The following is a 26,407-nucleotide window of genomic DNA, read 5'->3' as shown; positions in this document are numbered from 1 at the left end:
TACCCGATGGGCTAGTGAGAAGGTTCAGCAGCGTGCCCATAAGCCTAACGACCTAAATTCATCTTCAGGACTTACGTGGTAAGGAGAGTTGACCTCTGACATCCAAACGTGCACCTGAAACACTTATGCCCAAACACATACGTGCCAACACAGAACTGCAATTTTAAAAAGTATTTACTAGTATAGTCTACCAGATAATAAACACATTTCAATTCAACAAATCCAATACAGCTCTGCAGTAAAGGGTAAAGCATTACCTCATGATTTAAAAACAATGACCATAAAAAATACTCATTAACTGACGGCAATGCAATTGACTTGGCAAAGTCCATCGCCACAGCTCAGTTTATGTTCTTGCTCCTTAAGGTGGTGTCTTCATGGCCTTCAAATATGAGCTCAGTTTTACTCAGCTCTTGGAGCAGCAGGGGCGACAGGCATGTGCAATCATACCAAAATTATTCACTAACTTATACTTCCAATGAAAAAGAAAGTAAAGTCCAAAAGTCTTGAGTAGGAGTAGGCAGATGTTGTAAACGCGCATAACTTTTACTTAATTTCTTTTAGGTTTTATTTAGGAATATTTATTTACATAAACTAATTTGCTCAAGATATTCACATTTCTCACTTTTATAAGATTCAATTGCATAAGAAAATCACAACGTTCTTTCTTTTTCTGAGATGCATGTAGCTCAAGCTGACCTTGAAATAGCTATGTTAAAGAGCTCCACTTTCTCTTTCTTTTTTTTTTTTTTTTTTTTTTTGAGTTGGGGTCTGAGTATCCCTAGCTGACCTGGACTCCAGAGAGATCTGCCTGCCTCTGCCTCCCAATTAGTGGGATTAAAAATGTATGCCACCACACATGGGTCTCTCCTATGACAATTGAATCTGTTTGGAACTGGTTTTCTTAAGTTTCATGAATTGTATCCATGCCCTCTGTATTCAGTGTTGCAATTTTCTATATTCTATCCCCCATCCCGAGTGTTGGAATAAAAGGCACACATTATGATGTCTGATGCAAGAGTAGGTGTTCATCCTGTGTTCACGTGCACATATGGGGAAAATTATACTTATGTTGATTTTATATTATCACCAGTATATTTTCGTGTTTTTATTTAAAGGTCTATGTGTATATTTTTTCCTGTATGTATTGTGTGCAACATTCAGAAGGCACTGGCTTAACTGCAGCTGGAGTTGGATGACTGTGATCCACATGTGGTTGTAGTAAATTATACCCAGGTCATCTACCAGCACAGGAAGTACCCAACCACTGAGCTATCCAAGACCAGTCTTGCTGTGGGACAATGGCCTGTACCCTGTCACTTGTGTTTTAAATAAATGCTGATTGGCCAGTAGCCAGGCCGGAAGTATAGGCAGGGAAACCAGGCAGGAAGTATAGGCGGGGAGAGAACAGGAGAATTTGGGGAAGTGAAAGGTTCAGTCTGCAGTCCTCGCCCAGACACAGAGGAAACCAGACACAGAACAAGCAAGATGTGACTGCCTCGCCGAAAAAGGTACCAAGCCACGTGGCTAACAGACAAGAATTATTAGCTAATATAAGTTATAAGAGTTAATAAGAAGCCTGAGCTAATAGGCCAATCAGTTTGTAATTAATGAAGACCTCTGTGTGATTCTCTTGGACCTAACGGCTGCAGGACAGGGCGGGACAGAAACCTCCATCAACACAGTCTCTCCATTTGTTTTTGGAGAAAGTATACACAGAAAAGTACAAAATGTAAAACTTACATAAGAAACCTCTCTTACAAGAAAAGCAAGACAGAGGCTGGTGGGGTGGCTTAGAAGGGACAGGAACTTGTTGCCAATCTTGAGGAGCTCCATCCCTGGGATTCACATAATGGAAAGGGAACTAATTCCAGCAAGTTGTCTGCTGAGCTCCAGATTTACACTAGAGCAATGGTGAATTCTTGTCCAACACTTCATGCAAATAAATAAATAAGTAAGTAAACAAATAAATAAAATTTACACCAGAGCATTGGTGTATTCTTGTCCAACACTTCATGCAAATAAATAAATAAGTAAATAAACAAATAAATAAAATTGACACCAGAGCATTGGTGAATTCTTGTCCAACACTTCATGTAAATAAATAAATAAATTAGTAAATAAACAAATCAATAAACTTTACACCAGAGCATTGGTGTATTCTTGTTCAAAACTTCATGCAAATAAACAAACAAATAAGTAAAGGATAGATATTTTAAAAAGCAGGTTGATTACAGTTACACATGCTTTACACAAGTATAAGCTCTACCCGCTGGGTTTCTTTTCACTGTGAGATTTTTCATGTCTTCGAAGGTATGAGAAATACACAAATTCTTTCCCACACGGATTACACTTGTAGAATTTCTCTCTAGTAGTGTGAGTTCTTTCATGTATTTGGAGGGATTTGGAAAAAGGGAATGCTTGCCCACACTCCACGCATACATATGGCTTCTCTTTAGTGTGCGTTTTCTCATGCCTGTAATAAGCACTGGAATGGGCGAAGGTTTTTCCACAATATTTACATGTATAGGGTTTCTCTCCAGTGTGAATTTTTTCATGTTTTCGAAGATATGAGGAAAACATAAATGCTTTCCCACACTCTTGGCAAACATAGGTTTTCTCTCCAGTGTGAATTCTTTCATGGTTGTAACAGTTGCCCGCACTAAAGAAGGCTTTTCCACATTGCTTACATGCATAGAGTTTCTCTCTGCTGTGAATTCTTTCATGTTTGTGAAGGTTTGAGGACCGTCTGAATGCTTTGCCACATTGATTACATGCATAACGTTTCTCTCGAGTGTGGCGTCTTTCATGCTGGAGAAGATGGTAAGAATGAATACATGCTTTCCCACAGTGTTTACATATGTAACTATGCTCTTTTTTGTGAGTTTTTTCATGATTTTGACGGGCCAGGGAATACATGAAAGTTTCACCACAATGTCTACAAGAGTAAGTTTTCTCTCTTGAGTGAATTCTCTGATGTCTGGTTAATTGACTGGAATGAATGAAGGTTTCACCACATTTCTTACACGCCAATGGTTTTTCTCCAGTATGGGTCCTTTCCAATGTTTGAACACAACTTTTTTCCTTCAAGGTCTTCTCAAATTGCTTACATTCACGTAGCTCATCTCCAGTGCAAGTTCTCCCACAATCTTGATGAGAACTGGGAGTACTATAAGACTCATGAGATTGTTTACTTTCACAGATGTTCTCTCTAGCAGGAGCACTCTCAAGTGTTTGAAAGGACTCAGAATAAATAAAATCTTTCTGACACGACTCCTGTTTAATAGCCTTCTCCACATGTTCCTGACACACGTATGGTTTCTCTTCAGTTTGACTGTGAATGATCATATAGGAAGATGGGTGATCATTAATGTCCTTTGTATAGATGCTGCTTTCATAAACTGTGATTTCAGGATGACCGCGTGCATTAACAACATTCTGAGGCATCTGGTGGTGGGTCTTTGCACACTCACTACCGTGTTCATAGTCACAGAATCGCTCAATGACCTGGATTCTGAAAAAACAAAAATGGGGAGAGATTATTGCTATTTTATTACTAAATAAGCAGTAGATAATGGATTTTGCCGTCTCTGCCTGTGCGGTATTCAGGAGGCAGTGGCAGGAAGTGAACAAATTGAGGGCAAACTAGACCACAGAGAAAGACCCTGTCCTCAGGAGGAAAAAAAATGTGCTGAGTTTGTTTCCATTAGAATTAATAAACACAAAGTACTGAACATTCAGCAAGGGCTGAGGAAAGTATACAGCCATAAAATGTTCTGTAGTAATAGTTTGATAAACACTGTCTACGATACAGTTAACAAAGCTTATTCCTTATGCGCTATAATATGAGTCAGACATTCTCAAATTTTAAATAGCTGAATATCCTTCAGTCAATTCATTGAAGATGGGTCTCAATATAAACCCCAAACTTCCCACATAAACCTTATAAGGCCCAAAGATAACCTGCTAAAAATACATCAAATAAATTTGTAGACAACAGGCAGTTTTATATAAGGGCCCGCCGGTAAATGTTTCAGCTAAAGGGTGCACTGCATTTTGTTACTGCTCTCTCAAAACAGTGCAGTAACAGGTGCAATCCAAAAATTCCATGCGAGTACATTAGATTTAGGATTATCGATTTATGAGTTCTCAAACTCAGTGAAGTTTTACAGAAAATTTGAGATTAAGTCAATATACATGTTTTGCTTGTTTTACAAGACAGGGTTTCTCTGTGTGACAGTCCTAGCTGTCCTGGCACTAGCTCTTATAGACCAGGCTGGCCTCGAACTCACAGAGATCCACCTGCCTCTGCCTCCCAAATGCTGGGATTAAAGGCGTGCACCACCACCACCTGGCTTGCATTTTGATCTACTGGGATGGTTTCCTTATTTCTCAGATTGGCTCTCCCTCTCAAATATCTGATGCAAACTCCCTTTGCTTTAAGTGTGAATTACCTCAGGTTTCTCTGGAGTTCTTGGCAGTCCACATCAATATTTTCTTTCTCTGTTTTCCGCAGAAATTAAAATCAAGAAATCATTATGTTATTCAACCTTATACACAAGATATTACTTTTCAGCTTTTTCTCTAGTATAACGTGACCAGGCATGCTACATTTACCACCACATTCCCTTTCAATATTTCAAGCCATATAATTACACAGATGACTAAGAAGAAGTTTTTCCCCAAATGAATGAGAAAAAAAATGACACTGTGTTGTTGTTGTTACCTATGGAGAGCAGGTTCACACATGTTTCCATCATCACATCTCTGTAGAGCTTCCGTTGATAAGAATCCAACAGAACCCACTCTCCTAGGGTGAACTTCACAGCCACATCGTCAAAGCTCACTGGCTCCTAAAATAATTCACAGCATTATTAAAATGCAGTTATTAGAAGAAAGATTAAAAACACTGGAGATACATCAGTCACCTGATAAGTTCCCTCCATGCATTCTTAATACATTCATCTTATATCATGGCTAGCACAAACTTACTCATTATCCTTTCATCTTCTCACACAATTCTAAGAGTTGTATATGCCTATCTAATACAGGAAATATGGATTGAGTGCTTTGCTCTGCTGCTGGTTTCAACTATTCTTTGTACCTTACACCACAAGTTCCTACTGAAAACCCATAGTGAACACCAGCTCTGCTGGGCATGCACAGTTATAAGTGTCTGTTAGCAAACTTCATCTACCTCTAGAGACTAGGGATTTCGCATAAATGAGTGTAAACAGCTTAACTATAGAGAGGTGCTTGAGATATGGCTCAGAGGTTAAGAGCATTGCCTGCTCTTCCAGAGGTCAATTCACAGCAACCACATGGTAGCTCAGAACCATCTGTAATAAGATCTGGTGCCCTCTTCTGGCATGTAGGCATACATGCAGGTAGAAAACTGTATTCATAATAATATTTTTTTAAAAAGAGGCACTCACTGCTATGCGGTAGTTTATGACAACATAAAACAGTATTTCACAAACTATTATCACTGTCATTCTCAGCATACTTCTTAAAGAGTGAAGCATGGTTTTTATAATATCAAAACCTGAAAGAAAATTTACATGAAAAATCTCTTATCATTGATTTCATAGATAATAGGAAACATGGCCTGACAAATTTTGCTACCTAGATCACTGAGCACATCTTTTTATGATGGGCTCATTATGAGTAACATCGTTAGGAAGACTGCTTTTTATAAAAGTTTCTTATAAAGGAGTATTAATTCAAAACAAGTAGTTTCTCATCATCCAACCTTGACTTAATACTAAATACAACAAAGGGTAATTCTCTATGCTGCAATATAAGCACTACATACTATTTCTAATAATGCAGTGATAGTGACACCACAGGAACAATGGCACTGTTCTTAGAAAGAGATCAATGTCACAAAACATAGGCTGTCATGGCTGCATCAAATTCTGTAAACCTCACAAAACTTTTAGATTGTTAACAAGGATTGCTTCTCAAAATCTGTATGCAATAGTAAATGTTTGGTACCATAAATATATTAGGAATAAGAAAATGATAGTTTGATCCAGACGTGAAGTCACATATGAATATTACCAGACTCAGGAGGAGATAAACGGACCTTGAATTCAAAGCCTGCCTGGACTGGATAGCAAGAACAAGAAATTGAAAAAGAGTATGATAGACTTTGGAAATACGCTACTCAGGGAACTCCACCATGAAGACAAGATGAGCAGGACAGAGGAAATGACAGCAGACTTCAGCAACATGAGATACAAGCAGAAAACTCATTGACAGGAGTGGAGATCTTGATCAGCAATGAACCCATCTGCTGTATAACATGGCTAACAACTTGGAATCGACTTGGAAGCATGCGCTATAATCTCCTCTATTCCATGGACAACAATCAAGTTTCATACGAAATAGGGAAGATGAAAATAGAGCTGTGTGGCACATGAAGTAGTTTCTGGGTAATTACAAATAACGAGGCTGACACAAGCAGAAAGAACAACGAAATCCACTCTGCACATAACCAGCTTCACGACATCCTTGTCTCATAGCTACATTTTGTCTAAAAATTGTTTTTTTTTTTATCACATTCACTCTCTATTTAGTTCCACCTTCTACCCTAATTGTTACCTTTTGCTTTTTGCCTGCTATTTTGAAGTCTTTTATTCTCTTCCAGATTTCACACGTGGAATAAAACATACCCCATAAATGCTTTCTGTTTCTAGTTTAGTATGTTTATAGTACAATCTTGAGTTCAATCTATTTTAGTATAATCTATGTCACTTCTTTATGGCTGCACAATTCAACCCAGATTGAATATATGTACACATGCATAGTCATATTCGCACAGATAGGTATGTGGTAAACACACAGACTAGAATTTAACAAACCATGGACGGATGTTTGGCTAGGCTGACTATACAATACTGCTACTCTGTCACCGGATGTGTGTGTGGGTGGGAGAAGAAACAGTGGAGTTCAGACAAAAGCCAGCAACCAAGAAATAGACAAATCAAGCTGTAACTGAGCGTGAAGCTTCCTCATTGCTGCTGACTTTCTACATGAGGAAGGGCCTTAAGCAGGCTACTGGGGGACAAAAGTCAGCAAGTTAAAAGTTAGGGAGGTAACCAACCATTTTCTGATTGGATTTGAGGCCAACCCCCAGGAGATGATAACGCATGTTAGGGCTGCCTTGTGGCCGGCCGCTGTTTCCTTTCTAAGACTGGCAGGTATCATTCTCTGATGCACCTGCCTAGAGCTTTCCTGGTGAGATGTATTTTCCTTTATTAATTATTTGGTACATTGCACTTGTACTTTTCAGTATTCTTGGGGACCTTAGTTTGATTTTTGTATCACTATATACATTTTAAAAAATCCTTTGAGTAAGTTCCTTCACATCATCTTTGATCACAAACCTTGTAAGTTTGGTTGCACATAACAGATGTCTTAAAAGGCATAGTTTCAATTTTTCATTTTCATTTCCTTTATTTTTCTGGATACCAACCTTGTTTTACAGGATTTGAAATACATATTTCCCATGGTGTAGCCTATGCATGACATTATTGACTGACCTTCTATTTGATACATTGAGTGTTTAATTTTCAAAATTTCTGTAATTCCTGAAGGATCTTTACTTTGGGTCAGGGAAGTGGTTTATTGGGTAACAGCATTTGTTACTATGAATGAGGAAATGAGGTTAATCCCTTGAACCCACATAGTGGAAGGATACAGCTCATTCCTGAGAGTTGTATTTTGAATTTCTCACACGGCATGCATGCATGGTTGTATTCATATGTGCATACAGAGATAGACATTAAAAAATAAGTGTAACATGCTATGGTGGTAACCATTTAAGTTTGGGATTGTTATGAAGTATTAATTGCATAAAACTATTTTAAGGGAGCCAGAAAAATGGCTCAGTGTCTAAGGGTATTTGTCCCAAACCCGAATTCAGTTAGTGCAAGTAAAACACCTGACTCCTGTAAGTTGTCCTCTGACATCCAGAGATGGGCACACACACCTCATAAATGTATAAAAAATTAAATACAGTTGAGTGTTCTATTAAAACATTTGTCTGAATCTTCCTACAACCTCAGTAAACTGCTGAAACACAGTCTGCTATAATACAGAGAGAACCAAGAGGTGAGTGACCAACCACCAGCCAGGACACCCCACTCTCTAAGCCCTCCATACAGGGGCAAAACCCCGGCCCCTCCCCCACAGGCCTCAGCTTCTCTAACCAGCCAGAAAGAGAGATTCCTGCAGGCAGGCTGCCTCAATACCCTCATCTCATCCATCAGACCCTGCAAGCTGCAAGTTCCATCCCACCCCAAAGTTGCGTATACTCCAGCAACCTCAGTGGAACTCTGAAACACAGCCTGCAACTACACAGAGAAGACCAAAAGGTGAGTGATCAGCCACCCGGCAAGACACCCTATGCTGCAAGCCCTCCCTCCATAGTGGAGCAAAATCCCTGGCCCCTCCCCCAGCTGCTTTGGCTTCTAAAGCCAGACAGCAGGTGAGTTTCTTGCAAGTAGGCTGCTCCAACACCCTGAAAGCTAAAAGTCCCACTCCACCCCCAAAGCCTCCAACCCCCATGTCCTTGCAGCCTTGGAGAAACACTGAAAAACAAGCTGCAACTAAGTAAAGAGGATCAAGAGAGCAAACCAGGAGAACAGGCTAAGAGATGTCAGTGGCTCCCTGAGACACAGACACTGACAGTATAGAGCAGACTAAAAACAAGTTTCCAAAGACTCAGACAGCCACTGGAAGTCTTGGACCAAGACGCAAAGACACTGCTGGCATCAACTAAAGGAAGAAATGGGTAGGCACCAATGTGAGAATTCATCCAACAAACTAAAAAGCAATATGGTAACACCAGAACCCAGTGATCATATAACAGGAAGACTTGATTATTCTGACCAAAAGAAGCAGAAAAATGATCTTAAACATAACATTATGAAGATAATGAAAACCTTTAAAGAGGAAATGAAGAACTCCCTTAAAGGAATGGAGGAAAAGACAAACAAAAAATTGGAAGAAATTAACGAATCCCTCAAAGAAAACCAAGAAAAACAAACAGGTGAAGCGAACAGTTCAAGACTTGAAAACTGAAATAGGGGCAATAAAGAAAACACAGACTAAGGGAATTCTGGACATGGAAAATCTGGGTAAATGAGGGAACTACAGAGGCAAGCATAACTAAAAGAATATAAGAGATGAAAGAGAGAATCTCAGATGTTGAAGATACTATAAAGGAAATTGATTCATTGATCAAGAAAACAAAATCCAACAAATTCTTAACACGAATCATCCAGGAAATCTGGGACACTGAAAAGACCAAATCTAAGAATAATAGGAATAGAAGAACTCCAGCTCAAAGGCAGAGAAAATATATTCAATAAAATCATAGAAGTAAACTTTCCCAACCTAAAGAATGATATCCCTATGAAGGTACAAGAAGCTTATAAAACTTCAAATAGACTGGATCAAAATAAATGTTCCTTTGCCATATAATAATCAAAACACAAAACATACAGAATAAAGAAAGAATTTTAAGAGCTGTAAAGGAAAGTGGTCAAGAAACATATAAAGGTAGACCTATCAGAATTACACCTGACTTCTCAATGGAAACCATGAAAGCCAGAAGGTCCTGGACAGATGTGCTGCAGACACTAAAAGACATGAATGCAAGCCCATACTACTATACCCAGAAAAGCTTTCAATCACAATTGATGGAGAAAAGAAGATGTTCCATGACAAAACCAGATTTAAATAATACATATCCACAACCCAGCCCTACAGTATTAGATGGAAAACCCCAACCCAAGGATGCACCCACAAAAACACAGGCAACAGATAATCTCCTACCAGCAAATCCCAAAGAAGGGAAACACACACACACACTACCACCGAAAAATAACAGGAATTAACAACCACTGGTCATTAATATCTCTTAAGATCAATGAACTCAATTCATCTATAAAAAGTTACTGGCTAAGAGAATGGATATGAAAACAGGACCCATGTTTCTGCTGTATACAAGAAACACACCTCAACCTCAAAGATAGACATTAACTCAGAATAAAGGGTTGGGAAAAGATTTTCTATTCAAATGCACCCACAAGGCAGGTGTAGTTATCCTATTATCTAACAAAATAGACTTCAAATTAAAATAAATAAAAAAAGATAAAGAAGGACACTTTATACTCATAACAGAAAGAATCCACCAAGATGAAGTCTCAATCTTGAACATTTATGCCCGTAATACAAGTGCACCCAAATATGTAAAAGAAACATTAGTAAGGCTTAAATTGCACGTCATACCCCACTCACTAATAGTAGGAGACTTAAACACTCCACTTTCACCAATGGATAGGTCAACAGACAGAAACTTAACAGAGAAATAAGAACTAAGAGATGTCATGACTCAGACTTAAGAGACATCTACTGAACATTCCACCCAAACTCAAAAGAATATACCTTCTCAGCACCTCATGAAACCTTCTCTAAAATTGACCACATACACAGTAACAAAGCAAGCCTCCACAGATACAAAAAATAGGAGTAATCCCCTGTATCTTATTAGATGACTGTGGTTTAAAGTTAGAATTTAACAACAACACTATTCTCAGAAAGTCTATGAACTCATGGAAATTGAACAGTGAATTATTGAACCACTCCTGGGTCAAGGGAGAAATAAAGAAAGAAATGAAAGACTTCATAGAATTCCACAAAAATGAAGGCACAATGTACCCAAACTTATAGGACATTATGAAAGCAATGCATAGAGGAAATTTCATAGCACCAAGTGCCCACATAAAGAAAATGGAGAAAGCTCACATTAGTGACTTAACAGCACACCTGAAAGCTCTAGAACAAAAAGAAGCAGACTCACCCAGGAGGAGTAGAAGACAGGAAATAATCAAATTGAGGGCTGAAATCAACAAAAGAGGAACAAATAAAACAATACAAAGAATCAATGAAACACAGCTGGTTGTTTGAGAAAATCATCAAGAGAAAAACCCTTATCAACTAATCAAAAAGCAGAGAGAGAACATCCAAATTAACAAAATCAGAAATGAAAAGGGGGACATAACAATGCACTGAAGAAATCCAGAGAATCATTAGGTCATACTACAAAAACCTATATTCCATAAAATTGTAAAACAAAAAAGAAATGGACACTTTTCCGGATAGATATCATATACCAAAATTAAACCAAGACCAGGTGAACAATTTTAACAGACCTATAAACTGTAAGGAAATAGAAGCTGTCATCAAAAGCCTCCCAACCAAATATTGCCCAGTATCAGATGATTTTAGTGCAGAATTCTATTAGAATATCCAAGAAGAGATAATACCTACACTCCTCAAAGTATTCCACATAATAGAAACAGAAGGAATAATGCCAAACTCCTTTTTTTGTGAGGCTATAGTTACCCTGATATTGAAACCACACAAAGACTCAGCCAAGAAAGAGAATTACAGACCTACCTCACTCATGAACATCGATGCAAAAATACTCAATAAAATACTGGCAAACTGAATTCAAGAAAAACATTTTAAAAAATCCACCATGATCAAGATGGCATTATCCCAGAGATACAGGGATGGTTCAACATACAAAAATCTATCAACGTAATTCATCATATAAATAAACTTAAAGAAAAAAAACATATGATCATCTCATTAGATACTGAAAAAGCATTCAACAAAATCCAACACACCTTTATGATAAAGGCCTTGGAGAGATCATGGATACAAGGAACATATCTAAACATAATAAATGTGATATACAGCAAGCCAACAGCCAACATCAAATTAAATGGAGAGAAACTCAAAGCAATCCCATTAAAATCAGGAACAAGACAAGGCTGTCTACTCTCTCCACATCTATTCAATATAGTTCTTGAAGTTCTGGGTACAGAAAAATAAAGACAACAAAAGGAGATAAGGGGAATACAAATTGGAAAGGAAGAAATCAAACCTTCCCCTATTTGCAGATGATATGATAGTATCCATAAATGACCCCAAAAACTCTACCAGGGAACTCCTACAGCTGATAAATCCCTTCAGTAATATGGCAGGATACAAGATCAACTAAAAAAAATCAGTAGCCTTCCTATATCCAAATGATAAAGAAGCTGAGAAAGAAATCAGAGAAACATCATCTTTCACAATAGCAACAAATAACATAAAATATCTTGGAGTAACACTAACCAAACAAGGTAAAGACTTAATTGACAAGAACTTTAAGTCTTTTAAAAAAATTGGAGAAGATTTCAGAAAATGGAAAGACCTCCCATGCTCTTGGATAAGTAGGATTAACACAATAAAAATGGCAATCCTACCAAAACAAGCTATAGATTCAATGTAATCCCCTGGTCTTTTATCCTGTAACTTGTATTATTGTTAATAAAATGCTGATTGACCAGTAGCCAGGCAGAAAGTAGAGGCTGGGTAATGAGTACAGGAAAATTTTGGCAAGAAGAAAGGTCAGTTTGCAGTTGTCACCTGCAAACTGGAAGACCCCAAAATAATCACACAGAAATCATATTATTTAAATCACTGTTTTACCCATTAGCTCTAGCTTCTTATTTGCTAATTCTTATATCTTAATTTAACCCACCTCCATTAATCTGTGTATCACCATGTGGCTGTGGCTTACTGGCAAAGTTTCAGCATGTCTCTGGTCATGGCTCCATGGCTTCTCTGACTATGCCCTTCTTTCTCCCAGCATTCAGTTTAGTTTCCCCTGCCTAGCTAAATTCTGCCTTGCTATAGGCTCAAGCCAGCTTTCTTAATTCATTAATGGTAATCATAGCATACAGAGGGGAATCACACATCACCTCCCCTGTTCTGTTTAAATAAAAAGGTTTTAACTTGAACATAGTAAAATTACATATAACAAAACAGGTATTAGGCAAGAATTACAATTACAATATTTTTATCTACTTTATCTCTTATCATAACTAAAGAAAACTATACTATAAATTCTTCAAGTCCATCAAAGACTCCAGAAAGATATAACATTACCTAAGAAAACAGGAAATGCATTGTAAGGTACTTCCAGAATTCTAGAATTGACAGAGACATCTTGCTGCCTGGACAGTCACCCAAAGTTCTTCTGTAATGCTGGGGCATCATCTTCAGCCTAAAGGCCCATAGTATCCAGCAGACTTTTTCATGAAGCAGGAAATTTCAAAGAGATTTTCACCTATAGTGGCAGTTTGTCAGTCAAATTTTTCTGTGTCTTGCAGAATGTCTGGCAGATTCTTTCATAAAGCAGGAACCCTGAAGGACCATCTCCCCTTTAGGCAAGTTTAACAGTCACTTCTCTGTGGGTCCTGAATGTCCAGTTCATCAAGTAGTTCAGGCAAGAGCAGTTTCTTGCCCAAATGGCTAACCAACTCCACAAAGGGCCTCTTTGATGACCATCATCTTCTTGAAATAGATTGGTGCAGCCAGAAGCAGATGTGTCACATTGTCATAAAAAGTCCTAAGTTCCTGAAACATTTTAAATGCTATATTCTGAAGGCCTCTGAAAGATTTGAAGAACACCTATCCATTTGGAATGCATCTCTGTAAATATGGAAAACCTAACTAACATGACAATTATAGAAGATTATCTATTAACCTATATTTCTTAATTATACATTATATTTTTAAATGAACTGCACAAACAAAATACCTTAATCAAGAGCAGAAATACATGTACATATAACAAAATTGACCTTAAATTTGTATCAATAAACCAAGATCCATATGAATGCAAATCTCTATAGCATATCTCTCTTTAAATGTAAACAAACATATATAAACAATATTTGGGAATATAGGCATAGTTCTCTTCAAACTGCTTACTGCTTTTTGTTGGGGAGTGTTCAGAGTAATCTTTTGGGAAGTCTTGGTCCATCAAACCACATTAATCTCAAATGAATCCACAGGTTCTCATCCTCTGTGGAAACCAAAGAAGAACCTCTTTTCCAAAGCAACATATCCTTAGATCCATATTTTGAAATCAAGATACCTTTAAGATATATATTTTGGTTACTTCACAGTCAAAAAATTCAAAGAAAACACAATAATATACATAATCCAGACTCTCTCTGTATATTCCATCTTTACATGGCTTGTTTTTACTCTATTTTTAATATTTTTTTTATTTATAAACCATTTACTTCCTTTTATAACTGTCTATACTTTTTTTCTTTTCTCCCCCAAGCCTACATACATTTATCTAACACTGTGACCCATTTAGAAGTCTTTTCCATCTGAATTTGTCTTTATTAAGCATCTGTAACCTTTTACTGACCAGAAGTGCTTCCTAAAATGCTAAGCCCATTTTTATGAACTTAAACAGTGCCACTGCTAGGGAAAATATGGCATTGCCTGCTTGCCCCACCCAGACCAACATGGTGGAGGAGCTCTGTTTACTGCCTCTGAGCTGCATACACCTCCCCAGTTCCAAGTATGCAGCGGGTCTATGTCAAGCCATTAAGCAGGTTGTAGCACTCTGCTCACAAAACCCATTTAAATGTTAGGCTTCCTGAAAGAGCCAGCAGTTATGCTGGTAGCAAGGCCCAGAAAGCTGGCATTTCAAAACAGAGCGGCTATTTTTCTGTTACCACTGAATCAGAAAAACCTCTCTTAAAGGAGCTGCAGCATGCCACCAGCCAGCAAAGGCCATTTTGGAAAATAAATGCAGCTAAACCTTGTTTTTTAGTGTCTAGAGTTCCTTTACAAGTGCACATTGGGTGTGGTGTCAATTTGTTGTAAGGAGGCCACTTATTGGTTCCCAGCTGCTCAGCCCCCAAATAATCACACAGAAACTATATTATTTAAAATCACTTCTTGACCCATTAGCTCTAGCTTTTTATTGACTAATGTTTACATATTAATTTAACCCATTTTCATTAAATCTGTGTATTGCCACATGGCTGTGGCTTACCAGCTAAAGTTCCAGCATCTGTCTCTGGCAGGGCTACATGGCTTCTCCTTGACTCTGCCTCATTTCTCCCCTTCCCCAGCATTCCATTTAGTTTTTTCTGCCTACTTTTGTTCTGCCTTGCTCTGCTATAGGCTCTTAGCAATTCTTAATTAATCAGTGGTAATCACAGCATACAGAGGGGCCTTCTACATCAGTCACCAAGCTGCAGAGGAAGCAAGATGAGAATCCTTCACTGACAAAGTACCAAGCTACGTGGCTAACACAGACAAGAGTAATGGGTTAATGTAAGATGTAAGAATTAATAAGAAGCCTGAGCTAATATGCCAACCATTTAATAATTAATGTAGGCTTCTGTGTGTTTGGGACTGAATGGCTGTGGGACTCGGCAGGACAGAAACTGCAGCCAACAAACAGTGCTAACATGGACAACTGCATTCACATAAAAACTGAGCGAGTTTGAGAAGGAATTATAGACACAAAAAGAGCAGAATTAAGCATGGTAGTATTTTCTCAGGTGGGATCTGTTGCTAGAGGCAAGTGCGCCTCTTTTAAGAGAGGCTTCCTGACTCAGCTTTAGCTGCAAAGACTTTGCAGTTCTTTTAAGATGCTCCCACTATCAAACACTTAAATGGTGTTTATGAGTAGCTGATAGCATGCTTCTTCGTGGTGGCAGGGACTTTGAAACTCCATAGAGTGTGGTAGTAAACATGGCTCCCACCAGTACCTCCACAATGAGGCTAGACTCTCAGAAAGCTAAGGAACGGGGTGGATCCAGCTGATAATGCCACTGCTTTAATCTTAGTCACATCACTTAGCAAATTAAAGACTCATGTGGTCAGAAAAAGAAAGGTATACAGTAAAGATAGATTCAGATGAAAGGAAACCTCAAAATGGTTTACAGCATATTTAAAAATATGTGTAGGCTTGGAAGAGAAAGGAAAATAGATAAAGTCCTTAAAATAAAAAAGACAGTAGTTGGGTATGGTGGCACACACCTTTAATCCCAACACTTGGGAGGCAGAGGCAGGCAGATCTCTGTGAGTTCAAGGACAGCCTGGTCTACAAAGTGAGTGTCAGGCCAGCCAAAGATACACAGAGAAACCTAGTCTTAAAAAAATAAAAATAAAAGAAATAGAGTTTAAAATAATGTCATGTAAAGATGGAAAATACATAGAGAATCTGGATACTGTATATTACTGTATTCTCTTTGAATTGTTTGATGGCTGAGGAAGGAGCAACAGCTGCAAAATACATTTGATAATAAATGTTGCTGGATTAATCCAACATATATATTTTGAAAATGCCTTGACTTCAAAACTTAAGTCAAAAGATATGTTACTTTGGAAAAGAGGTTTTGCTTTTGTTTCCACAGAAAATGAGAGGCCATGAATTCATTATGAATTAAAAAAAATAAGGTTTGATCAACGAAGACTCCCTGTAAAATCTCTGATAGGAGCAGATGGCCTAGATATCTGAGTTCTATATCCAGAACAGCCTCAAGACTGCTGGCTGAGATGATCAAGCCTCACAGAATATTCCAGCCAGGACTTGACCAAAATTCTAAATTTTCTTTAGGTCCTCATAAAATTATCAGCACCCCCAATCAGCAGGAAGTAATATGGAAAGCTACACCCACTTTTCCAAAATATGGATTATGGATATTTATCTTTATTTAGAGTGATGGTTACAAGATGTTATAAATAATGGTCTGGACAAAAAAAGCTAAACAAAGATATTAGATTTAGGGTTCTTTTTTTTAAAAAAATGGGGGGTGTGCTGTGGGACAGTGGTCTTTTATCCTATCACTTGTATTGTTTTTAATAAAATGCTGATTGGCCAGTAGTCAGGCAGGAATTATAGGCTAGTGATGAGAACAGAAGAATTGTGGGAAGAGGAAAGGTCAGTCTGCAGTTGTCACCCAGACACAGAGGAAGCAAGATGAGAATCCCTCACTGACAAAGGTACCATGCCACATGGCTAACACAGACAAAAATAATTGGTTAATATAAGATGTAAGAATTAATTAATAAGAAGCCTGAAATAATAGGCCAACCAGTTTATAATTAATGTAGGCCTCTGTGTGTTTATTTGGGACTGAATGGCTGTGGGACTGGGCAGGACAGAAACATCTGCCAATATTCACAGACCTTGAAAGAACAATACTCAACTTCATATGGAAAACCAAAAAACCCAGCATAGCCAAAACAATCCTGTACAATAAAGGAACTTCTGGAGACATTACAATCCCTGACATCAAGCTCTATTACAGAGCTACAGTAATGAAAACAGCTTGGTATTGGCAGAAAAACGGAGAGGTTGACCAATGGAATCTAATTGAAGACCTGGATATTAATCCACACAACTATGAACACCTGATTTTTGACAAAGAAGCTAAAATTATACAATGGAAAAAAAGAAAGCATCTTCAACAAATGGTGCTGGCATAACTGGATATCAACATGTAGAAGAATGAAAATAGATCAATATCTGTCACCATGCACAAAACTCAAGTCCAAATGAATTAAAGACCTCAATATAAATCTGATCATCCTGAACTTGATAGAAGAGTAAGTGGGAAGTAGCTTTCAATGCATGGGCACAGGAGACCACCTCCTAAATATAATACCAGTAGTACAGACACTGAGAGCAACAATAAAGAAATGGGACTTCCTGAAACTGAGAAGCTTCTGTAAAGCAAAGGACACAGTCAATAAGACAAGCAGGTAGCCTACTTAATGGAAAAAGATCTTCACGAACCCTACATCAGACAGACGACTGATCTCCAAAATTTATAAAGAACTCAAGAAATTAGACATCAAAGTTCTAACTAACCCCATTAAAAATAGGGTACAGAACTAAATAAAGAATTCTCTACAGAAGAATCTCAAATGGCCAAAAGATACTTAAGGAAATGGTCATCATTTAGCCATCAGGGAAATACAAATCAAAACAACTCTGAGATACCATCTTACACCAGTCAGAAAGGCTAAGATCAAAACCACCAATGATATCTTATGTAGGAGAGAATGTGGAGTAAGGGGAACACTCATCCATTGCTGGTGGGAATACAAACTTGTACAACCACTTTGGAAATCAGTATGGTGGTTTCTCAGAAAATTGGGAATCAACCTACCTCAGGATCCATCAATACTACTCTTGGGCATATACCCAAAAGATGCTCAATCATACTACAAAGACATTTGTTTAACTATGTCTTTGATTATGATTATGATTATGATTATGGTATGCACTCACTCATAAGTGGATACCAGCTGTAAAGCAAAGAATATTGAGCTTATAGTTCATGATCCTAGAGAAGCTAAGTAACAAGGTGAACCTTAAGAAAAACATACATAGATCCACCTGGAATGGGGAAATAAGTTAACCTGACAAAATTGGGAACATGGGGATGCGGGGAGAAGTGAGGGTAGGAGGGGAAAAGAATGAGAGAAGTGGGGAGGAGAACTTGAAGGACCGGGATAGTTGAGATGGAAGAAGGACAGAGATGAGAGCAAGGAAAGAGATATCTTAATTGAGGCAGCCATTATGGGATTACCAATAAACATGGCTATAGAGAAATTCCCAGAAATCTTAAAAGGATGATCCCAGCTAAGATCCTAAACAACAGAGGAGAGGGTGCCTGAACTGGCCTTGCCCTGAATGATGGATATCTTAAATATCACCATAGAACCTTCATCCAGCAACTGATGGAAACCTAGGCAGAGACCGGCAGCTGAGCACTGGGCTGAGATCCCAAAGTCCATTTGAAGAGTGTGAAGAGTGAGAATATGAGCAAAGAGGTCAAGACCATGATGTGGACACCCACTGAAACAGTTTACCTGAGCTAATGGGAGCTCTCCAATGCCAGCCAGACAGGGATGGAACCAGCATAAGACCCAACTAGACCCTCTGAATGTGGTTGACAGTTGCATGGCAGGAGCAGACTGCAGGGCCACTGGCAGTGGCTCCAGGATTTATCCCTACTGCTTGGACTGGCTTTTTGGGAACCATGCTGTTTGGATGGTTACCTTGTTCAGCCTAGATATAATAGGGAAGGTCTTGGACTTTCCCCAAAACAATGTGCCTTACCCCTTCTGAGGAGTGGATGGGGTGGGTGGGTATATGGAGGGAATGGGAGGAGGGGAGGGAGTGGGAACTTGGATTGGCATGAATAATAAAAAAAGATAGCTTGTTTTATTTTTTGAAAAATAAGAAAAAATAATTTGTCAGAAAAATTGACACATATATTAAAGATACTACTTAAGGCGGCATGAACAGAAGCTGTGCAGAAGCCCACAAACTTCAGAGCGATGAGAAGTGACAAAATGGAAATACAATTCTTACCAAAGGAGACAGTAGACAAAGAACATGGTTCTCTCTCAGACAAGTTTGTATTTGGGTGGGTGAGATGGCTCAGAATTTAAGAGCACGTGTTGCCCCTCCCCCAGAGAACCAAGGTTTGATTCCCAGAAGCTATATAGAGGCTCACAATCATCTATAACTCCAATTCCAGGAAATCTGATGCCCTCTTCTGACTTCTTCATGCAGTGTATTAATGTGGTGCACAAACATACATGCGTGCAAAACACCCATACACATAAAGTAAAAGTAAATCTTTAAAAAAAGAAGAAAGAAAGGTGAGCATCCTTTCTTTCTTCTTCTTCTTTTTTTTTTTTTTTTTTTTTGGTTTTTCGAGACAGGGTTTCTCTGTGGCTTTGGAGCCTGTCCTGGAACTAGCTCTTGTAGACCAGGCTGGTCTCGAACTCACAGAGAATCGCCTGCCTCTGCCTCCCGAGTGCTGGGATTAAAGGCGTGCGCCATCACCGCCCGGCTCTTTCTTCTTTTTTTAAAAGATTTACTTTTACTTGTATGTATGGGGTAAATGGGAGGCGGGGAGGAGGTGGAAAATTTTAATAAAAAAAAGATAAAAAAGATAATAAAAGAAGAAAGGAAGGAAGGAAGGAAGGAAGGAAGGAAGGAAGGAAGGAAGATAGAAAGGAAGAAAGTATGAAAGCTCCTAACTGCTTTCGACTGAGAAAGAATTCAGATTGGGGAGTTAAGGTTGTATATTAAAAGTACCATAATCAGAAATGTCCTGGAGATAAGCCTAACCAAGGTGGGAAAAGCCTAACAAAGGAAAATTTTCCAATAATAAAGTATTGAATTATTATGCCTATGATGTCAGAGAAATAACATTGTAGAAGTAAATAATTCTGCTGAAGGCAGTCTGTACAGTCAATGTAATACTAACAAATGTTTCAATGATATGCTTCACAGAACTAGAGACAGTCAGACTAAAATATTTGTGGAAATATAAAAGACCCTGCAGATACAGAGACCAAGAGAACACAACACTGTGTTTTCAGTCAGTTCTATGGGGTGGGGTCTTTTTACTCCAAATAGAAATTATAAACAGGCATGAAGAAGGTCTTTAACCACTTGTCTTTGGCCTCCTTCTATTCTTCGTGGTTGGTATCAAGGAATCAAGTTCTTGTGCATTTTTTCAAGTTCTACTGTGTGCTCAAGAAGCTGGAATTCCTCAACTCAAGGACCTAAACACTTGCTTCCTTTCTGAACCTCTTCCACTAATGGCATCGTTAAGTTATTTTTTCTCCTGTGGTGTATGACAGCCTTTTATCCTCTTCAGTTTCAGCCTCTACCCTTGTGTCCACCAGCCTGTCTGTGTCGTTCTTCCTGCCCGGTTTCCAGTTTGTTCAGTTGCTGCTACAAATGATCAGAATGACTCAGCTACTGAATTCCAAGATACTGAAATAGGCAAAATGCAAACAAACAAACAAAAAGATTTCAAAGTTACTGGTAGACGTGATCAATGGTTTCAGAGTATACCAACAAGGTGATACCCAAATTACCCAGAATACCTTGAGAGAAACAACAGACTAAACTGGACAAAAAAAAAAAAAAAAACAAACTAAACCCACCAACATGAATAAACGTGTCAATGACATCAAAAAGAAAGTCAAAGGATACTCAGATTGTGAGGGGAAAACACGGAGGGGGACAAGTAGAATACTAGAAAATTTTTAAAAAAATGAATCAAAAACAGGGGAACGGATCATTAAAAGGTAGAACTAAACCAAAGAAAGCATATCTAGATGGAGATTAAAAATTAATAATGCTGGAAATCCACTGGACAAAATAAGATAAATAGTAAAGACATAATGAAGCTGAACAGCATATCTAAACAAATGGACATGCACAAAAACACTTAAAACACAGCAGTTGGGCAAAGCACCATTTAGGGTGTGACTGAGAACCCCTGATCAGAAGCTCTGTCTGCAAGGACTGATTGATCAGAACTAAAATGACGTGGAGACCAGAACCTGTACCATATCTTGGGATCGCTTTCGCGCCCCTAAACAGCCATTCCTTGTCCATCTCTATGTCAGAACTAGATAAAATTCTTTTGGAATTTATTAACTTAGTTTCTACCAATCCCCAAACTAAGAATATCAACAGGTGGCATTTGAGGCTTATGTGAGCGATTCCTTATTTTACTATAACCGCCTTTCAAATGTATCTATGTATGTATTTTTTAAAAGCTTTGATTTATGACTTTTATTCTTGTATTATAAAACATCATGAAATTCCTTCCTCAGAAGAGGAGGCAGAAGAAATGTAAAAGCCAGAAGTCAGGGAAATGCTGTCTTCTGGAAATGCCATAGCTCCTGTACCCAGGAGCTCGCAGCACCTGTGGTTACCTGTCCAAGATTGGGCATAGATGGGGAGATACTGTTCTGGTTCTCCATTTACTGAGCAGTTAATGACAATTAACAGTTTTCTGGAGAATTATGTTTAAAGGAAATAGCCCACTGATAGGACAGATTCCCTTTCCAAACACCTTGCACGAACTGGCAGCACTATTATTAAATAATAATAACAAAAACAACAACAATAATAAATTTGGAAAAAAGGCGTGTTGGGAGTATACAGGAATTGCTGGAAGGAGGAACGGGGTGGATATGATCATATTTCATTGTATATATGCATAAAAATTTCAATACGGAAAAAATTTTAAAAGAACCCAGAGCGATCACGGGGGTAATCTAAAGCAGGTCAAACGGGAGTGCAAGGACGGGAAAACAGCGCACACCGTCCAAGCTCAGACAGCCTGGAGTGTGAGCAGCGCTAACCCTCAAGAGCTGCAATGTCTGCGGCAGACGCAACCCGACAGGGCCGACTGGAATGAAGCAGCTTTTCAGCGACAGGACAGCACCTTAAATTTCCTGCTGCTTGCTCTGCACACATTTCAAGAGCAGGTGGGGAGATGGCGCCAGGGCGTTCAGCTCACACTCAGCTGCACAGCGCCAGGGAAACGTCAGGGCGGCGGCTGGCGCCACATCACACCACAGCCGCAGAGTCACAACCCGGGCCAGGGAGCACTCACCATTTCCTGCTTCTGCTGCACCCAGGCGTCGCCCCGAAGGGGCCTACCATCAGCTGAAAGCATAATCAAAAAGGTCTCAATGGCTTCTCGCGACTCAAACTCGGCTAACGGCTGCACTTTCTGAATATCCGTTCTTCTCATTGGACAATTAATGCAAAGTCATAACAGCGTTCCCTGATTGGCGGATGATACAGGCAGTGAAGGGGATGTGATGGGGGCTTTGGAGAGGTTGGGAGCTTTGAGAGGGTTGTAGTGTGTGTGTGCCGGGGGTGGGGGGAGGGAGCATCTTATAACCTGGAAAACACCCCTTCCCTGCAGCTACAAGAATAGGTTTTAGCAGTAACCTTTCTACCCTGGGTTTCCCGCCTAGAATAAACCTTTAAGGAAACATGTATTCAGGGGTTTTAGAGCAATTTCCCTGGTGTACTTAGTGGGCCACAATAGGTGCTTCGGATTACAAATAGTGCCACTAGTTTGATGGTGGAGCAACCAGATTCAGTACCTTAGAAACCAAAAGCACGATGACAGAGTAGAAAAGGTCCCTTGGTCAGGAAGAACACAGGTCCACAGGTTCAGGAAGAACAGCCTGGCATGCACGCTCAAGAATGATGCCTGTGGACTAAAGACGAGCCTTCTGAAAGATTGATTAGAGTTTGGAGTGTTACAAGTCAATTACCTCGGGCCCTTTTCAGCCCTCTGAATAGCCTTTTGTGGCCATCTTCTTGATGAGTATTATGGAAATCATTTGGAATGGACAATAGGACAGCAGTTTCCTTCGGAATGTACAGAACACTAATTTTCTAACCGAAAAGACAAGAATATGGTCAGATGGCATCTGAGGCCAACCGAGAGGTTTCCCCCTTTGCTTTATGACCCGTCTACCTAATGTTTCCCACAATGGATTTTTAAAAGTGTCTTTATTTATGATTTCATATTCATGTTGGAATGTGGAAAGTGGGATAATCTAAATTCTGTGTCTCTAGGCCATGGTCACTTTTGTTTAGCCTCAGAGTAAGCATATCCCTTTGAAGTGGATATTGCTTTTGTCTTGACAGGCAGGCTCCCAAAGCTTTCTCACACCTTATGCTTCTATCGACTCATCTGCAGGCAAGAAAATTAAAACACACCAAGAAGAATACAATTCCTCAGTGGGAGGTGTGCGAGTCCGTGTCTCTGTGGTTAAATTGCAGCAATAGCATGCAAAGGATTCGGGAGGTATGAAAGGGACCCTTAAAATTCTTTTAAACGAGAGGTTTCTGTATCAAAGAGTCGAATTGAAGCCTACATTCACAAGTACAAATATTCCCAAACATCAGAATCACATTGACTGCTGACAGAGATTACCAGACTGGCCATTCACTATTGATGGGTCAGAGACGTTGTCCTCACAGGTTAACTCTGGGAGCTCACTAGGACATCTCTCATTTCCTCCATTATGAACTCTGTCTCTCCACACATTAGTATTCATAAGAGGAACAATGTAATCCCCATTCATATTAATGTTTAAACCCGAAAAAGCTACCACAGACTTTCACTCAGAAGCGGAAAGCATAACGTGGGAAGAAAAAAGTCAAAACAGAAGTAGTGGGGGGAGGGTATTTGAGAAAGACGAGGATGTAGGAGGCTGGGCTAGAGGGAAGAACAGTCCTTGAGAGGTCACATATGATCAGTTCGCGATATGCCACAAGAAAAGCCATCAGTATGTTTTAAAAATTGGCTAATAAATAATTTGGTTATTTAGATTTTGAGTGATTTTTAATTTTTTTTATTTGTGAGACAAGGTCCTACTGTGTGTTCACCATACCTGGACTGGAACCTGGTATGTGGACCAGACTGTCTTCAAACTTGTGGAAATCCTGTTGTCTCAAATCCTAAGGGACTGGATTATAGGTATGTGGCCGCTTATCTAGCCTGGAGTATACAACTTATCAGAAACAAATTCCCCCAATATTCACACACCTAAGGTGGTATGCGTGAGTGTGTGCACACAAGACAGACACATAAACACACACACACACACACACACACACACACACACGACAACTATCTGAAAATGTGCCATTCAGACTACACCAAGGAAAAGACAGAATATCAAATCCTGAAAGCAAGTTTTCTGAATTACTCCAGAAAATCAACAAAAAGAAGAAATTACAATCACAATGCTAAAGACTTCTTGTGCATGATTGAGGGAACAAACATTGAAAAGTGTTTGGCACCTAAGTGGTTACTGACATACTCTTTACAGAAGGAATAAAAATCTTGAGTATCAAGGTCTATAATATGATGTATGAAAACCACTCAATGGGAGGCATTGATCTTGAGGGTTTGTACACGACAATGAAAAATATAACTAACATTTCAAAATAAACTGGATGACACATCCCATCAGAATGAATAATTAGTACTGAGCATGCTTGTGCATGATTATGATAACAGTCTTTAGGGAGATGAGAAAGGAAGATGGGAAGCTTGGGCATTCCAAATTGGAGGACCTCAGCTCTGTGATACACTAATATTACTAAAATTAGTGAAATATTTTACTATGTAAAACTTTTTACAGTGATTCATTCTGTAAAAAACTTTCCATCATGTTCAAAATTGTTTAAAACATTTTTGTTGACAATATTTTCATGCAACGTATTTGGATCATTTTATAGTATTATCTTTTAACTTTTAAGATAAGGTATATTTCAAGCAAATATTATTTTTCTACTTAAGTTGAAATCAATCTTCAATAAATTGCATTAAGGACATTCAACTATTTCAAGTTCTACATTGTCTGATATTCAGTTTTATTCACTGTGTCATAGACAATGTTTTCCAAAAGCCTCAAAACAACAGTGTTGCTGAACCTCCTGTGATTGTATGTTGTCCTTGAGAGCTTCTGATGATAGTCACCCTTTTCCTGATCACAAATTCTTAAAGAAAAAAGGTTGACACTCTGTATTTTTTCTTGGGTCCATGTTTTTCTATGCAGTCATGTTGGCCTCAGACACGACAGCCTCCTGGCACTGTCTCTGGAATACTGTAACATTCAAGATCACTACACTGGCCTCCAACAATTCTCTTGGCTAATCATCACAGTACTGTAATGCTCTTCTCAATTCTTTTGCAGAACTTGTAAATAAAACAGATTATGAATGTGAACATGGCAGTCAGTGTGCAGAAGTCCAGCAAGAGATTCTAGGACATATTGCCAGTGCAGACATACTTCCTGCAGTAGCAATATGTGAAAACAGGTTGTATATCAGAAACATCATTGGCCATTCACTTATAGTGGTATATCAAATGTGTTTTAATAAATACAGCTTGCCAAAATATCAGAGGGCAAAGCAGTCAGAGTCATCAGTCATATAGACCAGGGAGTGGTGGCACACAGGTTTAAGTCCAGGACTTGGGAGACAGAGGCAAATGGAGTAAGTTCAAATAACTTCAAGGCTACCCTGGGCTATACTAGGTCAATCCAGAAACAGATCCAAGAAGTGATGGTTCCCATCTTTAATCCCAGTGTTTCGAAGTCACATACTTTTAATCCCAGCACCAGGGAGGTGGAGACAGGAGTAATATGATTGGGCAAAGAGAAGAATTTAAAGAGGGAAGAGACAGGAACTCAGTGGAGTGTGGAGTCTGAGGATTCATGGAGACAAGATCTTGCTCCTTTGGTCTGAAGATTTGGTAGACGTAAAACGTCTCTCCAGTGGTTGACTGCTTTGCTTTTCTGACCTTCAGCTTGAACCCCAATATCTGTCTCTGGGTTTCTATTATTAATACTACATTCACTCTCAGATATTTTTTTCAGAGGTCAACATGAAGGGAAATCAAATGGGTGTCAGAAGATGTGGAGAAGGATTTAAACATAAGAAATGTTGGAACATTTTCACTCATTCTGTATCTATCTTTTTTTTTATATCCCCTAGTAATGCATCCTCTCATAAAACAAGTTTGCCTTATCTTCATTGACTTTGACATGAACTGTTTCATGTGGCCAAATTTACCCAAGAAAAGCCTACCCCTGGGATTGTATTCTTGGATTTCATTCTTGGATGAAATTGCTGTGACTGTCTGGAGAAAAA

The 26,407-nt window shown here is 38.8% G+C and overlaps 1 protein-coding gene across 1 annotated transcript in view; it reads right to left on the bottom strand.

Annotated features, from left to right (window-relative positions):
- Positions 1 to 2,265: 2,265 nt before the first annotated feature.
- LOC119807278 (zinc finger protein 883-like) overlaps positions 2,266 to 26,407 on the bottom strand; it is a 34,422-nt gene continuing 10,280 nt past the window's right edge. Inside the window, exons 2-4 of the mRNA XM_042054541.1 lie at positions 4,727 to 4,853; positions 4,455 to 4,512; positions 2,266 to 3,514 (exon numbers count right to left, since the gene is read on the bottom strand). Coding sequence (XP_041910475.1) covers positions 2,266 to 3,514; positions 4,455 to 4,512; positions 4,727 to 4,853 — 1,434 coding nt within the window. The remainder of the gene's footprint in view (positions 3,515 to 4,454; positions 4,513 to 4,726; positions 4,854 to 26,407) is intronic.

Source organism: Arvicola amphibius, chromosome 2 (assembly GCF_903992535.2).
Source record: "Arvicola amphibius chromosome 2, mArvAmp1.2, whole genome shotgun sequence".
Taxonomy (NCBI): domain Eukaryota; kingdom Metazoa; phylum Chordata; class Mammalia; order Rodentia; family Cricetidae; genus Arvicola; species Arvicola amphibius.
The sequence above is the reverse complement of the archived record's forward strand: the minus strand, read 5'-3'. Positions and strand labels throughout refer to the sequence as shown.